We start from the raw sequence: 19,972 nt of genomic DNA, 5'->3' as shown, positions 1-19,972 counted from the left end.
AGACACTGAGGACGACTTACTAGCGACAAAAGTGAGAAAGACTGAAAGTGAGGGAAAGAGAGAGAGACAGAGAAAGGGGAGAGGGGGGGTGTGAGAGAGAGTAGAGAGAATGAGAGGCAGAGAGGAAGGAAAAGAGAATGAGAGGGACAAGAAGGGAGAGAGAAACGATAAGGGAGAGAGGGAAAAGAGGAAAAAGGGAAAGAGAAAGAAATAGGGGTGGTGGAGGGAGACAGATTACATCTCTTAAACTATGAGCTAATAGCTTCCATAACAGATGTTTTATACATCTTCATATTTACTTGGTGGATGAATGATGTTTACCTAGTTGTATACCTTGTGGTTTAACATCATTGCTTACTAAATATGTTGCAACTATTTTTGTAGGTGGTGAATGGGTTAAACTTGACGGATTTGCGGTGTTGGGCGGGGCTCCTCTCAATGCATCATCGCAAGGTAAGTTTAGTGCATAACTCTGTTCATCCAATCAGCATGCAGCTTTGTAAGAGAGAGGAGTGTCTTGGTTTTCGTTCCTCCAGGTAATCCTGTCTGAATGACTCGATGAGAAAAGCCCATTTAAATGTCTGCTGTCATCGCTGACTTGGAAATGCTAATCTGATGATGATGAATACTTATGTACCTTCAGGAGTCCAGGAAAGAAAGCCCAGTCTATCTCTCCATCTCTGTTACCTCTGCTCCAAGTTTATGGAGATGCACATACACACACACACACACAAACAAACACACACACACATTGGTATGTTTGTCTGGCTGGCCTACCTTACATCCAGGATAGACAGACCGATCTGGAATAGCGTAGCTATTGGATGGACACTCCAGGGTATCGCAGCTCAGGCCAACTATCCACATGAACCACTATCATAGGAGAGAAGGGGTAAAAACGACAGGAGAGAACTAAAGGAGAGAGAGAAGGCAGGAGAGTGAAGGATAGGAAGAAAGAAAGAGAGAGAAAGAGGTGAGAGAGAGAGAGAGAGAGAGAGAGTAAGAGAGAGAGAGAAAGAGAAAAGGTGAGAGAGAGAGAGAGAGAGAGAGAGAGAGAGAGAGAGAGAGAGAGAGAGAGAGAGAGAGAGAGAGAAAAAAGGCGGGAGAGAAAGAAAGAGAGGGTGAAACGTTGAGAGACGGAACTTTTCGACTCTCACAACTCTGCCCTGACAGGAACTTTCCTGCAGTCCCTTTCCCCAGCCTTTTCATCATTTCCCACTATTCATCAATATTCATTTTCATTATTTCATTATTCATCTTTTAACATTCTCTCACTTCCATCCTCAACCGCACTCTCTATTCCCAGGCGGATTTAATGTGTCTCTCCTTCATCAAACCTTCTTTTTTCTCTCTCTCTATTCGGATCTTCTCTTCTCCCATGATCTATCTGTTATACAAATCTACCAATGACAAAGGAGTCTGTCACTCAATGTGTCAGCTGACCCTACGGAGTCTCTGCCTCACTCCCCACTTGATCCCCCTCCCTCCTGCATACAGTATGCAGCCACAGATCTTCATCTGTCACTGATTATCAGCAAGGGATCGGGATGAGAGAGGGAGGGAGGCAGGAGAAAAAAGGAGGGAGGGTAGGAGAGATGGAGGGAGGGAGGGAGGGAGGGAGGGAGGGAGGGAGGGAGGGAGGGAGGGAGGGAGGGAGGGAGGGAGGGAGGGAAGAGGTTTGTGTTATGCTGTCAGAGCTGTCACTCTGCTCGCCAGTGAGAGAGTGAAGATAGATGAGGAGGTAGTCTGGTGGTCAGACCCTCTGTTGAAGATGGAGTCACACAAGAGGAGGCCAATAGGAAGCCAGTGGGAGCAGATGTCACGGTGGTCCACATGTCTGCATGTCCTTCCTCTTTTACTCTCGACCATGTTTACTGTGTCTGTTTACCATGTGTCTGGGATAATGAAGTGCATGAGCTGGTGCAGTAATTGAACCCAAGGCCCGTCTGTCTGGAAACAAACTGGGACGACACTGAAAGTCAATGAAGAAAATATAGCTTCTACAGGCTTGAGACCTGAAACACCTGACAGGCCTGTGAAGTACTCTCTCTCTTTCCCACCTCACTTCATTCTCCCTCCCTCCTACCCCCCTAATCTCCCCCCCCCCCCACCTCCTTCCCTATCCGCCCCCAGGTTCCCCCCGGTCTGCTGCCACCTCCAGGCCTGACCCCCCAGGACGGAGAGGAACTGGGGGAGCCACTCAGGCACGGCCATCAGTCCTGGCCATGCCTAAGGTACAGCTGAGAGCCCCCCAGTCTTCCTCTGGCCCGCGGCAGCCAGAGAGGATGAGCGCGGGGGCGCCACTGCTGGACAGGAGGAATATTCACACTCAGCCACAAGCTGACCAGAGGACCCAGCGCTCCCCGCAACTAGGTAAGACAGGGAGGCAAGGAACACAGTCAGGAAGACATACAAGTGAAAACACAAGAGTGTAAACTTTCTGTGTATGTGTGTGTGTTCCCCTCTCTGTTCCAGCATCTGAGTCCGTCTATGTGGTGTCACTGCAGGCCCAGAAGGCACAGGGCCGGAGTGCTCCTGTCAACAGGCCCGTCAACTCAAAAATAGAAACTCCAGGTAACACATGGCAACCACACCACAGCAACACACAGAAACACAAAGTTGAGAGATACAGTACTCTGTATGATGTTGAGTGATTTTCCATTTGTGTTTGTGTCTCTGTGTGTGTGTGTGTGTGTGTGTGTGTGTGTGTGTGTGTGTGTGTGTGTGGTTTAGAGCCTGAGGAGTATGAGGCCCAAGACATCAGTGTGAGGGTTATGTCCCCACAGTCAGTCCTCATCAGCTGGGTAGACCCTGCCGTCGAGATGGAGAAGGTCACCCCCGGAGGCTCCAGGTGTGTGTGTGTGTGTGTGTGTGTGTGAGAGAGAGAGAGAGAGAGAGAGAGAGAGAGAGAGAGAGAGAGAGAGAGAGAGAGAGAGACAGAGAGAGAGAGACAGAGAGATAGACAGAGAGAGAGCGAGAGAGACAGACAGAGAGACAGAGAGAGAGAGAGAGAGAGAGAGAGAGAGAGAGAGAGAGAGAGAGAGAGAGAGAGAGAGAGAGAGAGAGAGAGAGAGAGAGAGAGATAGAGAGAGAGAGAGAGAGAGAGAGAGAAAGTTACTGAAGAGAAGCATGGATTAAGTGTGTGACAGAAAGACAGAGTCAAGACAGACATATAATTCCTCTCTTCTCTGTTCTAGACACTACACCATCAAGTACAGAGAGAAGGGAGAGTCAGCTCGGTGGGAGTTCAAAACTACCAATCAAAGGAGACTGCTGATCGACACCCTGTCAGCTGACGGCATGTATGAGTTCTCTGTCCGCATCTCCCAGGGAGATAACCACGGCAAGTGGACCGTGTCCGTCTTCCAGAGGACCCCTGAATCAGGTAGGCCACCTTTCTGCCAGAACAGAAAAACAATAAAATGGCAAATGAATAGAAATATGACTATAGTACATGTGTGGGGTGACGGTAGTGTTGGTAGTGAGGTGGCAATGACTGTAGTTTTGGGTGCGAGACAGACAGTGACTGTGGTGTTCGTAGCGAGACAGGGGTGACTGCAGTATGGTCGTCTGCTGCAGCAGCTTGTGAAACACGGTTCAGTAGCGTGTCAGTGTTTATGGCCTGGCTCCCAGCTCCCTCTCAGGTCTCAGCTCCACAGAGCTCGTCTCTCTCTAGGACCTCCCTGGAAACAGAGGAGTTTCCCTCCACTCAGCCCCTGGCAGAGACATGGCCTGGAGGCTTTACATGCCTAAACAGCATTTTCCTTATATCATTTGGGGTTATTTTGGTTCTCCATCCTTTGCTGCTTCTGTTTTCTGTATTTTAAATTCCCTCCCTTTTTTCCATTCTTCTGATTTTCCTCCCTCGTTCCTCCAGCCCCCTCCGGTCCTCCGGAGAACTTCCTGGTGCGGCCACTAAGGGGGAAGGGGACCGCCGTCACGGCAACTTGGGACCAGCCCGAGGAGCCCAATGGAAGGATACGAGGTCAGACCATGTGACCTCATCTCTGATTAACCAATGATACCACATAAGAATACAAAATGTAATCCTGATGTCATTATTTCCTTATTTTAATAATATAACCAATAAACAAATCAATGAACAAACCAATAAGTCAACAAACCGACCAACCAGCCAACCAACAAATCAACAAACCAATCAATGTGGATATCAGTGTGAATCTAATATGCGCCCTCCCCCTCCCCAGAGTACATAGTGTCCTACGCCCCGGCCATGAAGCCCTTCAGTATGAAGAGCATGACATATCGTGGCAGCACCACTTCTGCTGTCATAGATGGCCTGCAGCCTGGGGAACGCTATATCTTCAAGATCAGAGCTACCAACCGCAAGGGCCAGGGGCCCCAGAGCAAGGCCTACAGCGTAGCCATGCCCGGAAGTAAGGAAGTGTGTGTGTGTGTGTTTGTGTGTGAACAGGTGTGTGTATTTGTTCACGTATCTGTGGGTATGTACACTCAAGTATATGCTTTCATGCATGTATGTGTGTGTGTGTGAGTGTATAAAGGGATGGTCCTCTAAGCTAACCCTCCTCTCTGTTGCCAGGCAGCAGTGCTGCTTCGTCCGTGTCGCGGCACTCAAACCAAGACACCAAGAGGACCGCCCACAACCCCAGCCACACCTCCAAACAGGACAGTCACCACGACAACACTGACCATCAATCGGCAGCGGTGACTGAGGAGCCGACCACACCCACTGAAACCACCCCGGCCCCTCCATCCTCCAGAAGGACACGCCCCCTCACACAGACACGGTCCTATCACAGCATTTTCTCATCTGTGAGGGGCTCGAGTAGGAACATGGCGACCAATCAGCGGTTAGGCGGTGGGTCTTCCACAGCCAGAGACAAAGGGAGGATTACTGAAGACAGACAGGAGGATGACCAATCACCTTCTCCCAGTCCTGTAGATGAGGAGAAGCTGGCCAATGAGGCTGTAGATGAGAAGAAGCATCCGGAGACTCCAGGGAACGTTGTTCTGTCAAGAGAGGAAGAGGAGGGATATGGCCGAGGGAAAGACCCCTCTGTACCTGACAGCTTCGACACCAGTCTCAAAACTGAACTCAAAGAGGTTGTCACCCCGTTCAAACCCTCCTCCTCCCTCCCTCTCCGCAAGCCCCTCCCAGGAAGAAGAATATACGCCGCCCACATCCCCCGGACATCATCCAGGCGACCCCTCTCCAGGACCGCAAGCTCTCTGTCCAGGACTCAGGAGGTGGATACTGGATCATCTTCGTCTTCCTCATCCTCCTCTTCATCCTCCTCATCCTCATCTTCCACCACTACCTCCTCCAGCCGCAGTTACAGCCAGGAGTCTGCAGCCATAAGAAAAGACCACACAGCCTCCACCTACCCTGAGAGGAAGCACTCTTACGACCAGCCAGGGGAGACTGACATCAAACCAGCCACCCCGGCCCCAACCCCAGACAACACCGCCTCGGAGCCCGAGAAGGAGAAACCTTCCCTGGGTCGGGGTTCTGGCTCCGCAGGGCGTGGTTTTGGGACTGGGTTTGGGTATGGTAGGAGGAAGCCTGGAGTTGTGAGCAGGGGTAACCCCTCCAGGGTTCTGATTGGCCTACGGAAAGCAGGATCAGCCACATCCCATTTAGCTTTGTCCAACAGAGCCAAAACCCCAGAAACCTCCCAAACTTCCAACACACATACTTCTAACCAACACTCTTCTGACTCTAACACACCCAATACACACTCTACCAACCGGCACACTGTGAACACACACACTCCCAACAAACAGACTCACAGTTCAAATATTCCTAACCCACAGGAGACTGCTCGTGACAGAGAGGAGCACAACCACCGCGACCACAAACACACACATACAGTGACCGTCAAAGATCCCACACCCAGTCCTCGAACCACCACCACTACAATTCCCACCACCTCTCCACCTCCAGAAGAGGAGGAGGACCAGGACGACCAGGAGGACCAGGAGACAGGAGAAGAGGAGAGCAGCAACCTGACCCCTGGCCTCCCACCCTCCAGAGTCAACCCCCCCGAAAGACTCCCCCACCACCTGAGCCGTCACCAGTCCCGGCCAGGATTGGGGACGAGGGTCTCCGGGGCAACGGGTGTCTCCGGGGCAACAAGGGTCCCCTCCCCAAGAGCTGATGGGCGTGTCCCGTGGAGTAGGTCAGGGTCCTCATCCTCTGTGGGGGCAGGGCGTCCTTACCTGAGGGAGATGCCCACCAGGACAAGGGTTGGGGTCTCCGGGCCAACAAGGGTTTCTGCGGCGACGGGGGCAGCGGGGGTATCGGGAGTGCAGGAAACTAACCCGGACCTCAAGAACCCCTCCTCCCCCTCCCTCAACCCACTGAAGAATGACCTGGGGGCCGAGTCACCAAAACCTTCCTTGCCAAATAGGAATACAGCTCTGAGTGGCTCTAGAAACCCCATCACTTCCTCCTCTTCTTCATCTTCTTCATCTACCAACTCCCGTTCTTCCTCAGGTGGACACAGAGACTCCAGTGAGCTGGTCAGCAGAGGAAGCACCAGGGAGGATGGACACACCGACAATGATCACGATGAGGATTATTTGGATGAGGGAAGTAAGGAGGTCATTGAAAGGAACCAGAAGGACCCAGATCCCACCCCCGCCCCCAAAACCACTACCTCATTGGCCAGCAGCCCTCTAAGGCCCGCCCAGGAGGAGGGCGTTGTGGAACGTGGCTCCTCCCCCAGAGGTAGGACTGGTTCGTTCTCCTTCATCCCCATCCCTGTCCCTCGACGACCAATCCCAGGGACCAATACGAGAGTCCGATCCCCCCTGCTAGCTAATCGGCAGCCTGCTCTGACCTCGGAGGCGGGACAGGGGACAAGGACACGCTACCCCAGCAGACCCAATGGTGGAGTCAAGCCTGGCTATGGAAACGGTAATGCAGATGTGTCTATGTGTGTGTTTGTTGTGTGTGTGCGGGCAATATGTACACGTGCAATATGTACACGTGCAATATGTACACGTGCAATATGTACACGTCACGGTCCAGGCCATGACGTGTGATAATCCATCCTATCATGGTAGATTACACTCTAGACTACACCCACAGCAGGCAAACTTAAGTCCTCAAGATGCAGCTAGTGAGTTGTGCCCTCTCTCTCTCTCCTCCCCACCCTCCAGGTAAGAATGGGCGGCCCAACCTGACAGCCACCAGGGACAAGGAGCCCAGCTCCACAGAGGACCAGGGCAAAGCCAACAGTCGCAGACACATCACTGGTCCGGATGGGACTAAATGGGTATGTGTGAGCAGCATGTCTATGGGCCAGTCTGCTCTACCATCACTCAGAGGGACTGACAGCAGACCTATCATAACGCAATCTGTACATTCTCATTTATTTGATTTGTTTAACCATATACTGTATTTCCTATCATTTTTGGCTTGTGTCTGTGTGTGTGTGTGTGTGTGTGTGTGTTTGCGTGTGTCTGTGACTATCTATGTGTCTCCCACCGTGCGTGTCTGTGTGTGTGTATGTGTGTGTGTATGTGTGTGTGTGTGTGTGTGTGTGTGTGTGTGTGTATGTGTCTCCCTCTGGGTGTGTGTGTGTGTGTGTATGTGTCTCCCTCTGGGTGTGTGTGTGTGTGTGTATGTGTCTCCCTCTGCGTGTGTGTGTGTGTCTGTGTGTGTGTGTGTGTGTGTGTGTGTGTGTGTGTGTATGTGTCTCCCTCTGGGTGTGTTCCCCAGGTGGTAGACCTGGACAGGGGGGTTCTGATGAATGAGGATGGGCGTGTCCTGCAGGACTCCCATGGCAGGCCCAGAAGAGTGGTCCTTGGGGAGGATGGACGCACCATATTTGGTAAGACTCCAGCCTAGCAAGCCCTTGTAAAACGGTCTCCATCATCTTCATTGAACACCTCTCCATCTCTAGCATAGTGTATTTAGGACTTTGTTGCCTCCCCCTCCAGACCACCAGGGAAGTCCATTGGTCAACCAGGAAGGCCTGGCTCTGTTTGGTAACAGTCGAGACAGTCGACCGGTGGTCAACCCCAAAGATAAGTTCCTGACCGTGGGAGGGAAACCTGTTGTTGGCCTGAATCGCCCTAAACCCAGGACAACAACCACGACCGCCCCTCCTACCACCACGGAGGAGCCCACCACCCCAGAGTGGACCACGCCGGAGCCCACCACCCCAGAGTGGACCACGGAGGAGCCCACCACCCCAGAGTGGACCACGGAGGAGCCCACCACCCTGCCAATGCTGCCTACCTGCCCGCCTGGAACATTCTCCCGGTTGGACTCCCAGGGGTTCTCCTTGTTGGACCCGGATGGGGTTCTCAACTGCTACCCATATGGTAGGTCAAATTGATATTGTTTGATTCACTTTGATATAGTCCAGCTGAATTAAGGTTAGTTCAGTTAAATTTGTTTTTTGGGCATGACAAATATATAAATTGGAATCAACCAAATGTCCTCAATGATGGATTCAGTTTTTCTCCCACAAGATCATCAATAATATCTCAGATCCATTACTACCTCCCACCACTGAAGGCTTGGTAAGCTGTTGGCTCAGACCAGAGTCTGGGATCAGTAAGTGTAGTGTGTGTCGTTTACCATGTCTCTCTGTCCTTCACTGCTACTGTGGCCTGCATCCAAGCACACACTCCAGATCTGTGTCATCTGGGCAGTGGATGTCTGGAGAACATGTGTGTGTGTGTGTGTGTGTGTGTGTGTGTGTGTGTGTGTGTGTGTGTGTGTGTGGGTGTGTGTGTGTGTGTGTGTGTGTGCATGCATGTGTGTATGTGACCACAGGAGCCACAAATAAGTCTCCACATCTGTGTCTGGGCGGTGGTTGTGAACTGAAATGACAGTGTGCGTTACCGCCAAGCACACAGTACACTTCGCACACTTGTGGCTTGGATGCATGCATGCATGCACACACACACAAACTCACACATCCGAAAGTAAGACATTGAGCAGCTTCCTTCGGCACACTCACTTGAGTGTTGTGAGGCTTGCAACATCAGACACACCCACACTTAGTCAGTCAGCTGAGTACGATGTCTCTTAGATGGGAGGAACACTGTCACTTTGAAAGGGGATAATTATATTTTATTGGGATAATTATAATTATATGTGTGACACATTCACGACAGTACATGTTTTTGACATCCATTTGATCAAAATGTGTTTACAAATTAAAACGTCTGTGTGTGTGTGCGCGTGTATGTGTGTGTGTACCTGAGTCTGTACTGGAGATCATGCTTCAGCTTGTCTTGCTTCTCCAACAGAGGAATCCTCAGGAATGGAAATGGACTCCTTGGTTACAGTCGCCACGGTGCTTGATGCTTTAGCTGTTGAGGATGGTATTGGCTGAGCTCGTAGAACTGCCTGCTTGTTTGCTTGTTTGTTGTTTATTTATTGTTTATCTCTTTCTTGTTGATCGGTTTCCATCCTCTCCTTGTTATGCACTGCCTGGGGTGTTAGCTTGTTTTACTGTGGTCCTCTGTGTTTGAAAACGTGTTTCACAATGTGTTTGTTTGTTTGTGCTTTGGGACCCATTGTGCTTTGTTTGTGATGTTGTATCATCACCAAACTAAACCTAGCATGCTGGTGAACATCCTCATTAACACACACACACAGAATTACTCTGCATGGAGGCATGTACAGTGATTAGCTGTCAATTGTTTGTAATGATAAATGATTTACTTTATTGCACTTTATAATGTACATGGTGTTCTGTTATTAACACCATGTGCATTCTGTTATGTCATCTCATGTGATAATATGTTACACAGTGCTTGATTGCATTTTTGAACTTGGAGGAACTTTTGCAATATGAGGTAGACATGTTGCTACAGTAGCTTGAGCCATACAAATGAACTGCCTGCCGCTGTCTGATAGTGGCCCTGAAGCTGTGCCCCAAGGCTGTGGTCAAACAAGAGCTCTGGCTCTGCACAACGTAAGGGACTGGCCCTAACCAGTTGATTCCGTCTGAGGTGATACAGTACACTTTTCTCAAAGCTAAAAGTTATGCTTTCCAGACAGAATGGTGCGAAACGCTTGTCACTTTCAAAGCTGCGTCCCTGCAAATTGAATACTCTGGCAGGCTGAATGCCTTTAAGGCATCACGGACAGAGTTGTTTACAGTGAGATCCCACAATTGCAATTACACAAGCGTTACCATTTGTTACATGGTGTTTATAGGGTTGCAACACAAGACTAGGGACACAGAACAGGATGACTTGTTTCACAGTGAGATAGACACAGTGTGTGGTGCCCATGTATTAGCTCGGTAACTGTGTGTGCGTGTGTGTGTGCATTCATTTTCTTAGATGAGTTGTTGCTTTCGACCACCCTGCCCCCCCCCACCACCACGAGCCCCCCCACACCAGTGCCAGACACCAGGCCGTTCAACAACAGCCCTTCCTCAGAGTTCGACCTCACCGGAAAGAAACGCTTCACAGGTAATTTTGAGAAACCTTTATTATGAAACTGTTTGTTTGTTTGTGTGTGTGTGTTTGAGCAGATGTGTCTGCTGCTGAATAATAATTCAACTCTGCCTGTGTCTCCTGTCTCTCATACCGCTAACAAGGGTTTAAGTCGTCCCCCCCCCCGAAAGACACACACACACACGCTCACACAATCATGCACACACACAGTCACACCCGGACGCCTCTGAAGTCTACCGCTTAACCTTGTCATCTCTATATCCTACTTAACATCCCATCCAGCTTAACCTCCAGTACATATCTCAGCAACTTGAGTGATCACCCCAGTCTCTCAACCGCTCTCTCTGTAGAAAGATGTGTTTTTGTGGGAGGCTTCTGAGACATCTGCTTAATGTCAGTGAGACAGGGGGAGTAGTCGAGGGGAGTCATTCCTTTTCTTTTGGAATAACATAAATAACGATACAAGGCCTTCGGCCCAAGTTACAACGTGTATGAGTGTGTCTGCACTGTGTGTGTGTGTGCGTGCACTCGTGCCCGCATGCAAAGCCTGCACATGTGTCTGTGCGTGTGTGGCTACCTGTCTCAACCCTATAAATAACGATAGTGGTTGTGTGTGTTCTGTTTTCCTTCATTGGGGAGAGGGGAGCTCTGGCTCCTGGTTCTGGCAGAGTTAGAACCCTGTAAATACACTCACAGAGACAGATCACCTCGTGTGTTAACATGGGTACTGTGGAGGACAGGGAGTTCTGGGGGCAGGGTGAGGACTGGAGGGCAGGGTGAGGGCTGGAGGGCAGGGTGAGGACTGGAGGGCAGGGTAAGGGCTGGAGGGCAGGGTGAGGACTGGGGGGCAGGGTGAGGACTGGGGGGCAGGGTGAGGACTGGAGGGCAGGGTGAGGGCTGGAGGGCAGGGTGAGGACTGGAGGGCAGGGTAAGGGCTGGAGGGCAGGGTGAGGACTGGGGGGCAGGGTGAGGTCTGGAGGGCAGGGTGAGGACTGGGGGGCAGGGTGAGGTCTGGAGGGCAGGGTGAGGGCTGGAGGGCAGGGTGAGGACTGGGGGGCAGGGTGAGGACTGGAGGGCAGGGTGAGGACTGGGGGGCAGGGTGAGGACTGGAGGGCAGGGTGAGGACTGGAGGGCAGGGTAAGGGCTGGAGGGCAGGGTGAGGACTTGGGGGCAGGGTGAGGTCTGGAGGGCAGGGTGAGGACTTGGGGGCAGGGTGAGGATTGGAGGGCAGGGTGAGGACTGGAGGGCAGGGTGAGGACTGGAGGGCAGGGTGAGGATTGGAGGGCAGGGTGAGGACTGGAGGGCAGGGTGAGGACTGGAGGGCAGGGTGAGGACTGGAGGGCAGGGTAAGGGCTGGAGGGCAGGGTGAGGACTGGGGGGCAGGGTGAGGTCTGGAGGGCAGGGTGAGGGCTGGAGGGAAGGGTGATGACTGGAGGGTAGGGTCAGGTCTGGAGGGCAGGGTGAGGGCTGGAGGGCAGGGTGATGACTGGAGGGCAGGGTGATGACTGGAGGGCATGCATGATTAGTGTGTGTGTGCTTGTTTGGGTGTCCACCTCTCAAACACCTTTATACACAGAGATGCAAGCCGTGGCCAGCACTCTGAAGCCCCCTGCTGACTCCTCTCTGCTTTAATGTGCTTGCTTTGGCCTCCCTCTTAACATGTGTCTATGTGGCTGGGAAAACAGACCAGAAACAACAGGACTAAAAACAACACTTCACACACACACATAGGAATGTACACACCACCGCATACACACCACTCAGACACGCTTACATCCGTACGCATATGCACACGCTAATAGGCAAACATAAACACACGCACATCCTGTCTGTAGGACAATCTGCTGGTTATAAAGGAATCCCTCAGTGATACTTGGGTGCCTGTTGATGATGGATGTCATGATGATGTCATCACGTCTTGTGTCTCCTGAGACTGCCTTGGCGTCAGCATGGCAGGCTTACACCTCACATGGAGCCAGCGTTGGTTGGCAGTGATTGTCAGTATAACTTCCGTTTACAACCTGGTGAGTGAGACTCGATGGAAGGATATTGAGACCTTCTCCCTACACCAGGAAAACAGTGGAGACCAGACACTGTTTTTATCAGCATCCTTATCAGTTATCATCATTATCAGACTGTCACACTATCATGTGTTGGGTGCGTGTGTGACCCAGTACAGCACCAGTGGGACTAGAACATGTTCCTTCTGCCTTTACTGGTCTCTGCAGCGACCTTGTAGCCCAGTCATACTGCAGCACCACTGCAGTACAGGCACATCTGAACATCATTACAACCGTCATATAGAGACGGAAATAGAAAACTGAATCGAATAACAGAAGAAATGGCGTGCTAAAAGTAAATTGTGTCGTTGTCAGCTGAGAAGAGGAGGGGTGGGGGGGGGGGGGGGGAGAAGGGAAGGAATGAAGAGGAAAGAAGAGAGGAGAGGAGAAGAAGGAAGGATAGTCCTTTTGGCGAGACAGCTGAGACATCCTCTTTGCTATTTATGAGTTTAATATTTCAAATCCCACACGACTGCCAGGCCTCTGACACGTTCTCCATTTGTCTATCTGGAAGGGTTTCTCTACATCTTTCCCTGTCTTTCGCTCTCTCTCTCTTTTTCTTTCTGTCGCTCTCTCTTGTTCTCTCTGTCTCTCTCCCTCTCATTCTCCATCTCCCTCTTTACCTTGTCAGTAAGGAGAGATTTAACAGTATAAGCTCCCACAGATCGGGTCTATTCTTCAAAGCATAACCCCCTTTCCAGACCTCAGAAGCAGCATGTCAGTGTAATGCTGCAGTGAGGGAAGTCCAGCCCGGTAACAGGAACAGCTCCAGTCAGTCTCTGGGTCAGGCCTGTGCAGTATGCAGGTGACATTTCCAACCCGCCTTCAGGGTCCAGATAGAGCCGAGCTCTATCGCATGGTGAGCTTCACATCTGCATGCTGTCAGCACATTGACCTGGCCATAAATGAGCACACTTTATGGTCATGCAGACATGTGGATTTGATGATGACAGACAGACATATATGCAGACAGTACTGATACAATCCAGAACTGATTGTTTGGACAGACACAAACACAGACACAGACACAGACACAGACACACACACACACACACACACACAGCATGTGTTAATGTGAGTACAGTGACACGTGTTAGCATGTTGGTGTGTGTGGAGGCAAGGGAGAGTCCAGCTGGGCCGTCCTCAGACTCAGTCAGGCTGCTGCAAGGGATTCTGGGAAATCTGGAAGGGCTCACAGCTGTGGGTCCAGCTGGCACTAGCAAGCAGAGCTCAGAACGACAGGAAGAGGAGGATGGAGGACCGGGAAGGAAAGATTGGAGTGGATCTCACACAGACACACGCACACATATTATGCATGTGCACATGCACACGCAAACACACACACACACAAATAAACACCCACACATACACCCTCACATGCACATACAAGTAAATAAACGATTATACGATTAGTAGATCATAAATTCCGCTATCGCAATAGTAGGATTTGTCATTTTCCTTGTGTTCTCTCCTTTTCTCCTCTTCCTTGTCCATCATCTACTTCTTTCTTCTTCTATTACCTCCCATTTCTTCTTCCTCTTCCTCCACCTGCCCCTTTCTCCCTCCTCTTCACCAGCTCCCTATCTGACCTACATCCAGAAGGACCCAGGGTCTCCATGTTCTCTGACCGAGGCTCTGGAGTACCTGCAAGTGGATGTCCTTGAGAACCTTCTGGAGAAAGACAGCCTGGCCACCAATCAGAAGCAGCTCCCCAGGAACAAACCCCATAATATCACGGTGGTTGCCATGGAGGGCTGTCACTCATTCGTCATCCTGGACTGGGCCCGACCCCTGAAGGATGACATGGTGTCAGGTGATTGGACATTTTTGTTTTAAGTCTTACAGTAAGTGTTTTAAGTCTTAGCTTAATGTTTTCCTTCCAATGAGTCATGAGAGAGCTTTTGTTTCCAAAATAATTTGTTCAGAGAGAGAGAGAGATGTTGAGAAATAGACATAGAAAAAGAAAGACAAAAATATTGTGTCAGAGAGACAAAGAGAGCTACAGGGGTCCCATTTGAACAATGAACATGAAATGATGAATATGATGTGAAGTAACAGTGTCACTCAGTCAGCATGAAGGTGTGTTTGTGTGTGTGTGCGTGTGTGTGTGTTGTGCTGTGTTTGGAAGAGCAACAGAAGCTCCTGGTCCTCCAAGCCTCTCTGATCGCTATAACAGATGCAACATGTTTACCATCACACGCGCTCTCTCTCCCTTTATATATCTTCTCTCTCTTTCCATTTCTCTCACGCTAACTTTCTTTTTTATTTCTTCATCTCCTCTCAGCTTTTTCTGCTCTTCAACCAATTTTCTATCATCTCTCTAGCAATCTCTCCCTTTTCTTCCCTCCATTCTACCCCTCTCATTCTTCTCTTTCTCAACCTCTGTTTTTCCAGATGATCTTTAGCCATCCTCCCCTCCTCCTCTCCAGAGAAACAGAGAGGATGAGTGAGAGAAACAGACAGAAAGAAAGAAAGAAAGAAAGAGAGAGAGAGATAGAGAGAGAGATGCAGACTGTGGATGTTTTCTCTCAGCCATCAATAGGAACCAATATGAGTCTGATGTGTAGAGGAGTGTGTTTCTTGGGGAGTTTCCACTGAGTGGCAGCAGACGTTTCATGGACCAGCACGTGGGGTGTATTATGTATTACTGTGTGTGTGTGTGTACCGTATGTGAGTGTATCATTCTATTCCATTCTCCTTCCTCTATTGATGGCCTCCAACATTCACATGTCATCAATTTGCCATGGTATTCCTGCTTCCTACGCTTCACTGACCTCTGACTGTTACCTCCTGACCCCTGTCTGACCTACCTTGCAGGCTACATGGTCCACAGCGCGTCGTACGATGACGTTCTCAACAACAGGTGGTCCTCCAGCCAGTCCAGTGGAACACACCTGGCTGTAGAGAACCTCAAACCCAATTCCAGGTCTGTGTCAGTGTGTATGGCTGTATCTGTGCGTTTCTGCAGTAACAAAGGATTTGTTCAAGATCTAATCTCTCCCACATGCTGACTGTGTGTGTGTGTGTGTGTGTGTGTGTGTGTGTGTGTGTGTGTGTGTGTGTGTGTGTGTGTGTGTGTGTGCAGGTGCTTGGCTGCAGGGGAGTGGTTCCCTCTGTGTTTATTTGTTGTATTAGAACATGTGTTTATATGATCAGATCTCCTCAATCATTCTGATATTAGACACATGTATCATGTTTGTACCTGTGATCTGTGAGTGGAGAGTGTGTGTGTGTGTGTGTGTGCGTGCCTGTGTGTAGAAGTGTGTGTGTGTTCCAGGAGTGATATCAGACAGTGCAGGGATATTGTAATGCTTATATAAGAGACTAAGAGGTCCGCCGAGTGACTTAAATCACCGTTGGCTGAAGGCAAATTTAAAAACAGGTCTAAAACATGATACACTGCAGAACTTCTCCAACCAGACGGGAGAAATACACCAACGGAACACTGGGGAGATCTCTGTACACACAGGAACTCACTAACATGATTGAGAACATTGCAGACACGCATGCAGACACACACACTAACCTTTCTGAATTTGTGAAGAGAGGAAGGGGGAGGCTGGGAGATGGGAGGAGGAGAAGAAAGGAGGTCGGGAAGGGGGGAGGAGGGGAGGGGAGGAGGACAGGGGAAGAAGAGAAGGAATGGAGTGGAGCTGTTATGACTAAGGATATTCAAACTCAACATGGATAACACAAAACATGTCTTGAAAGCTGATGTGATTTGTTTGACTAGAGTTTACTCATCATCCAAGACAGCAGTATGACCTTGTAGAGACCTGGCTTTAGGGACCATTCAAACTCTTCCATTTTCCTTTCAGGCCTGGAGAACACTGAAGTGAGAGGCTCACACAGTACCTCAACCTTTTAGGAAACCCCAAGATTAGACATTCTAAACAAACCATCATCCATTTAGTTTCTCGTGTCTTTCGCTCTCCCTCCCTCTCTCCCTCTCTCTCTTTCTCTTGTTGAGGTTTTCATCCTGTCCATCTGTCTGTGTCAGGGTCCAGTCACACATGACGTTCATTCACATGGTGGGTGAGAGAGGCAGCAAAAGAGAGAGAGAGAGAGAGAGAGAGAGAGAGAGAGAGAGAGAGAGAGAGAGAGAGAGAGAGAGAGAGAGAGAGAGAAAGTGAAAGCCAGTGTGAAGAAGAGAGACAGAGGGGGAGAAAAGCAGCGGGAGCCGTTAACATGGGCCAGGTGTGGATCCACCAGCCCGGTCTGCCTAGGCTACACACGGGAACCGGCAGACTCTTGGCTTCAGCTCGCCGAGTTATGGTGTGTGTCTCATTTGTTAACGTGAGAATCAAACACAAATAGAGTAGGGGAGTAAAACCATTTCCAAGGGGTGGAGGGTGTGTGTGTGTGTTGGGGTTTAAGGATTTCCTTTCCCAGTGCCAATATGGTGTCCAGGGTTACGGGTATCCACGGTTACGGTTGATGGTGAAGTAGTTTATGGGCTGTCCAGAAATTCCCTTTAGATCTTTCTGGCTGTCAGATCTGAGACCATCTGAGACATTCACACCCCGCTGTTATGCACATACACCTACACATACATACACACATGCCCACACACACACATACAATATGCTAAATGTAAAATTCCGTCACACATCCCAGGGTCAAACATTCATACTGGTATCTTTGTTGGTGAAAAACAAACATCCACACACAAATACACTTACACACATACCTGCCTTTGACTATGTCAAACCTAACCCTCAGAGACAGCTGTCTCTTACCCTCCCCTCTCACTCTCCTGTCTGTGTAGTGATATAGTGGTGGTCAGAGTTTCCAGTGGCTCTAGTGATTGGTTCCAGACCTGCATTGGTGATGTTGTTAAAGAGACCGGGTTAGAAGCAGTGGACCGTGGCCTTACTGCAGGGTACCCCTGCAGGAGCAGCAGAACACACACACAGCTTCCTTTCAAATCCTGTCTCTCTCTCTCTCTCTCTCTCTCTCTCTCTCTCTCTCACACACACACACCATGTACCCCCCCCCCCCACACACACACACACACACAGAGTGAGCTCACTGCAGACACGCTCTGCTGTGCTGTCTGGGGACCTCTGGGCCATTTAGTAGAGCTAGCCGTGTAATTACTGCTGTATAGGATTTTGTGAGTTCTACCCTCCATCTCTTTATCCCTCCATCTCACTACCCCTTCATCTCACTATCCCTCCATCTCACTATCCCTCCAGCTCTCACAATTTTAGCTTCTTCTTTTTTGAGACTGTGGAAAGAGCTAGCTCTCACCCACCAACTAATGTGATGTTGACATTGTATGCGTGGACTGATTGAAAACAGTATGTCTCTGTAAGCTCTGCTTGGTTCTGTTTTGGTTTAGGTACTACTTCAAGGTCCAGGCGAAGAATGTATTTGGGCTGGGGCCAGTGAGTGAAACGCTGACCTATGTCACTGAATCAGGTAGGTGAGACTAAGCATCAGTTATTTGGAAATAGATTAATTAAGTAAAAAAATTGAAATAGATTAAACTAATTATTACTTAAAGATCTATTGGCCTGATTTGGTTGGTTTAGGGAGTTTTGCACTCATGCTTATACTTACTTAACATAAAGGTATTGGTTTAAACCAGGCTCAGCTCTATTGTCTCGAAACGGAAAGTTGGCCTGTCATTTGACATTGTTTGGTTTTTCTTCCAGACGATCCCCTGCTTATTGAGCGACCGCCTGGTAAGTACAACAGAAGATTCCCTCAGGGTTTCTCAAGGAAACCCAAGCTGTTTCTTCCTGGTGTCTCTCTTGAATCAAGTCCTTCCCCCTCTTCAAGTCTATACTGAGGTGAGGTGAGAAGGAGTCACATGCCATACGCACCAGGGTCTGACACTCAGCACTCTGCTTGGCACCGTGCCATGGTGGAAACATTCCTTTCTTTTCAAACCCATGGCAAGGACTTCTGGATATTTATTGTTTTTAATTAAAAGAGTCAGTCAGGTATGGAGAGAGGAGGGGAAAGGAGGGCAGGTGCTCCAATTCTTAACGCTATCGTCACCACAATCGTTATCCCCCCTCACCTCCTCCCTCTCCCCCCTATCCACACCATCTCCATGGTTACAGCATCATGTTTGAAATGTAAAAGATCAAACACATCCTGAAACACTAGACTACAATACATTTATGTGTGGACATTTTTATAGATTTTCTTTAATTAATTAATTTTCTATGTTTAAAATGTCAACTTCATTATTTTTGTCTATTCCATCTCATCCCCTTCTGTTCTGCTCTGTGACTCCTCCCCTCATTAGGTGGAGAGCCAATCTGGATTCCCTTCACCTTCAGATTTAACCCTGCCCACAGCGCCTGTAAAGGAAGTCAGTTTGTCAAGAGGACCTGGTACAGGAAGTTTGTAGGCGTGGTCTTGTGCAACTCGTTGCGCTACAAGATCTTCATGGGAGATGGGCTTAAAGGTTGTCTTCCTTTATCTTCTATTTGTGTCTTTCTTCTAATCTCCATTTCTTACCAGGATTCAGGGTGTTACATAAATGCATTGTTGACTGAGCACTTCCTATTTTACTCCTCTCCCTCCCTCCATCCTCTCTCCTTCCCCAGATACATTCTACAGTGTAGCAGATACCTATGGTCATGGAGAGGATCACTGTCAGTTTGTAGACTCCTACCTGGATGGAAGGACAGGCATGCCCAACCTCTCCAACCATCTGCCCACCGCACAAGGTAAGAAAACTCACAATCCCTTCATGCATTGCACATCCTGTGGCCTTCCCATTAAAGTTTAGGGATAAATAAGATGTATAAGAGTGTAGTTCCATGGTAAAGTAACCAACAAATAACCAGTACCTCTATTATAACGTATGCATTACAAATGTGTTATAAACATGCATGTGATGTCATGCTCATGCTCTCCTCTTTGTTGGGTCTCCTAGGTTACTATCGTTCCCACCGGCAGGAACCAGTGACCTTTGGACCGATTGGCCGCCGCACACCCCACCCCTTCGTGGGCTGGTACGAATGTGGGGTGCCCATACCTGGGAAGTGGTAACACAGGGGTCACTGAGAGGTTGTTGCCGAGGGCGATCAGATTCTGTCCCTAGGCCTCTCACTCTCATTGACTCCGCCTGATAAGGACGTACTGTAGCTAACCATGGCAGAGGAAGCCTGTATAGAGCTCCAGAGAAAGAGAATATAATAGTTAAATCAACATCAATATGTCCCTGTATTTTACAATTGTGCACTTTTTATATAAAGAAGTCTGTATATGAGGGAGGGAGGGAGGGAGGGAGGGAGGGAGGGAGGGAGGGAGGGAGGGAGGGAGGGAGGGAGGGAGGGAGGGAGGGAGGGAGGGGAAGGTCTGCCTACTTTAACTCTTAACTCGTCTTCCGGATCGGAAAGTGTGTGTTTTTACCTAAATATTCCCAAGCCCCTCTCGATATTTATGTCATCCAAAGCAAATGATACAGGTGTATCATTAAATATTGTGTTGTTTTTTCATCTATAAACCAAAGCACAATCTGAACTGTAATGGGC

General features: G+C 49.5%; 1 protein-coding gene across 1 annotated transcript in view; it reads left to right on the top strand.

Annotated features, from left to right (window-relative positions):
• Positions 1-19,710, top strand: part of fndc1 (fibronectin type III domain containing 1) — a 27,218-nt gene extending 7,508 nt beyond the window's left edge. Inside the window, 19 exon segments of the mRNA XM_062467018.1 lie at positions 385-453; positions 2,134-2,373; positions 2,476-2,574; positions 2,734-2,851; positions 3,198-3,385; positions 3,878-3,985; positions 4,209-4,397; positions 4,562-6,901; positions 7,147-7,262; positions 7,709-7,820; positions 7,930-8,316; positions 10,297-10,428; positions 14,050-14,286; positions 15,291-15,399; positions 17,818-17,897; positions 18,134-18,163; positions 18,736-18,897; positions 19,040-19,162; positions 19,372-19,710. Coding sequence (XP_062323002.1) covers positions 385-453; positions 2,134-2,373; positions 2,476-2,574; positions 2,734-2,851; positions 3,198-3,385; positions 3,878-3,985; positions 4,209-4,397; positions 4,562-6,901; positions 7,147-7,262; positions 7,709-7,820; positions 7,930-8,316; positions 10,297-10,428; positions 14,050-14,286; positions 15,291-15,399; positions 17,818-17,897; positions 18,134-18,163; positions 18,736-18,897; positions 19,040-19,162; positions 19,372-19,487 — 4,955 coding nt within the window. The 3' untranslated portion in view covers positions 19,488-19,710.
• The last annotated feature ends 262 nt before the right edge of the window (positions 19,711-19,972 follow it).

The sequence above is a fragment of the Osmerus eperlanus genome, chromosome 8 (genome assembly GCF_963692335.1).
Source record: "Osmerus eperlanus chromosome 8, fOsmEpe2.1, whole genome shotgun sequence".
Taxonomy (NCBI): domain Eukaryota; kingdom Metazoa; phylum Chordata; class Actinopteri; order Osmeriformes; family Osmeridae; genus Osmerus; species Osmerus eperlanus.
This window is presented reverse-complemented; position numbering and strand designations above follow the sequence as displayed.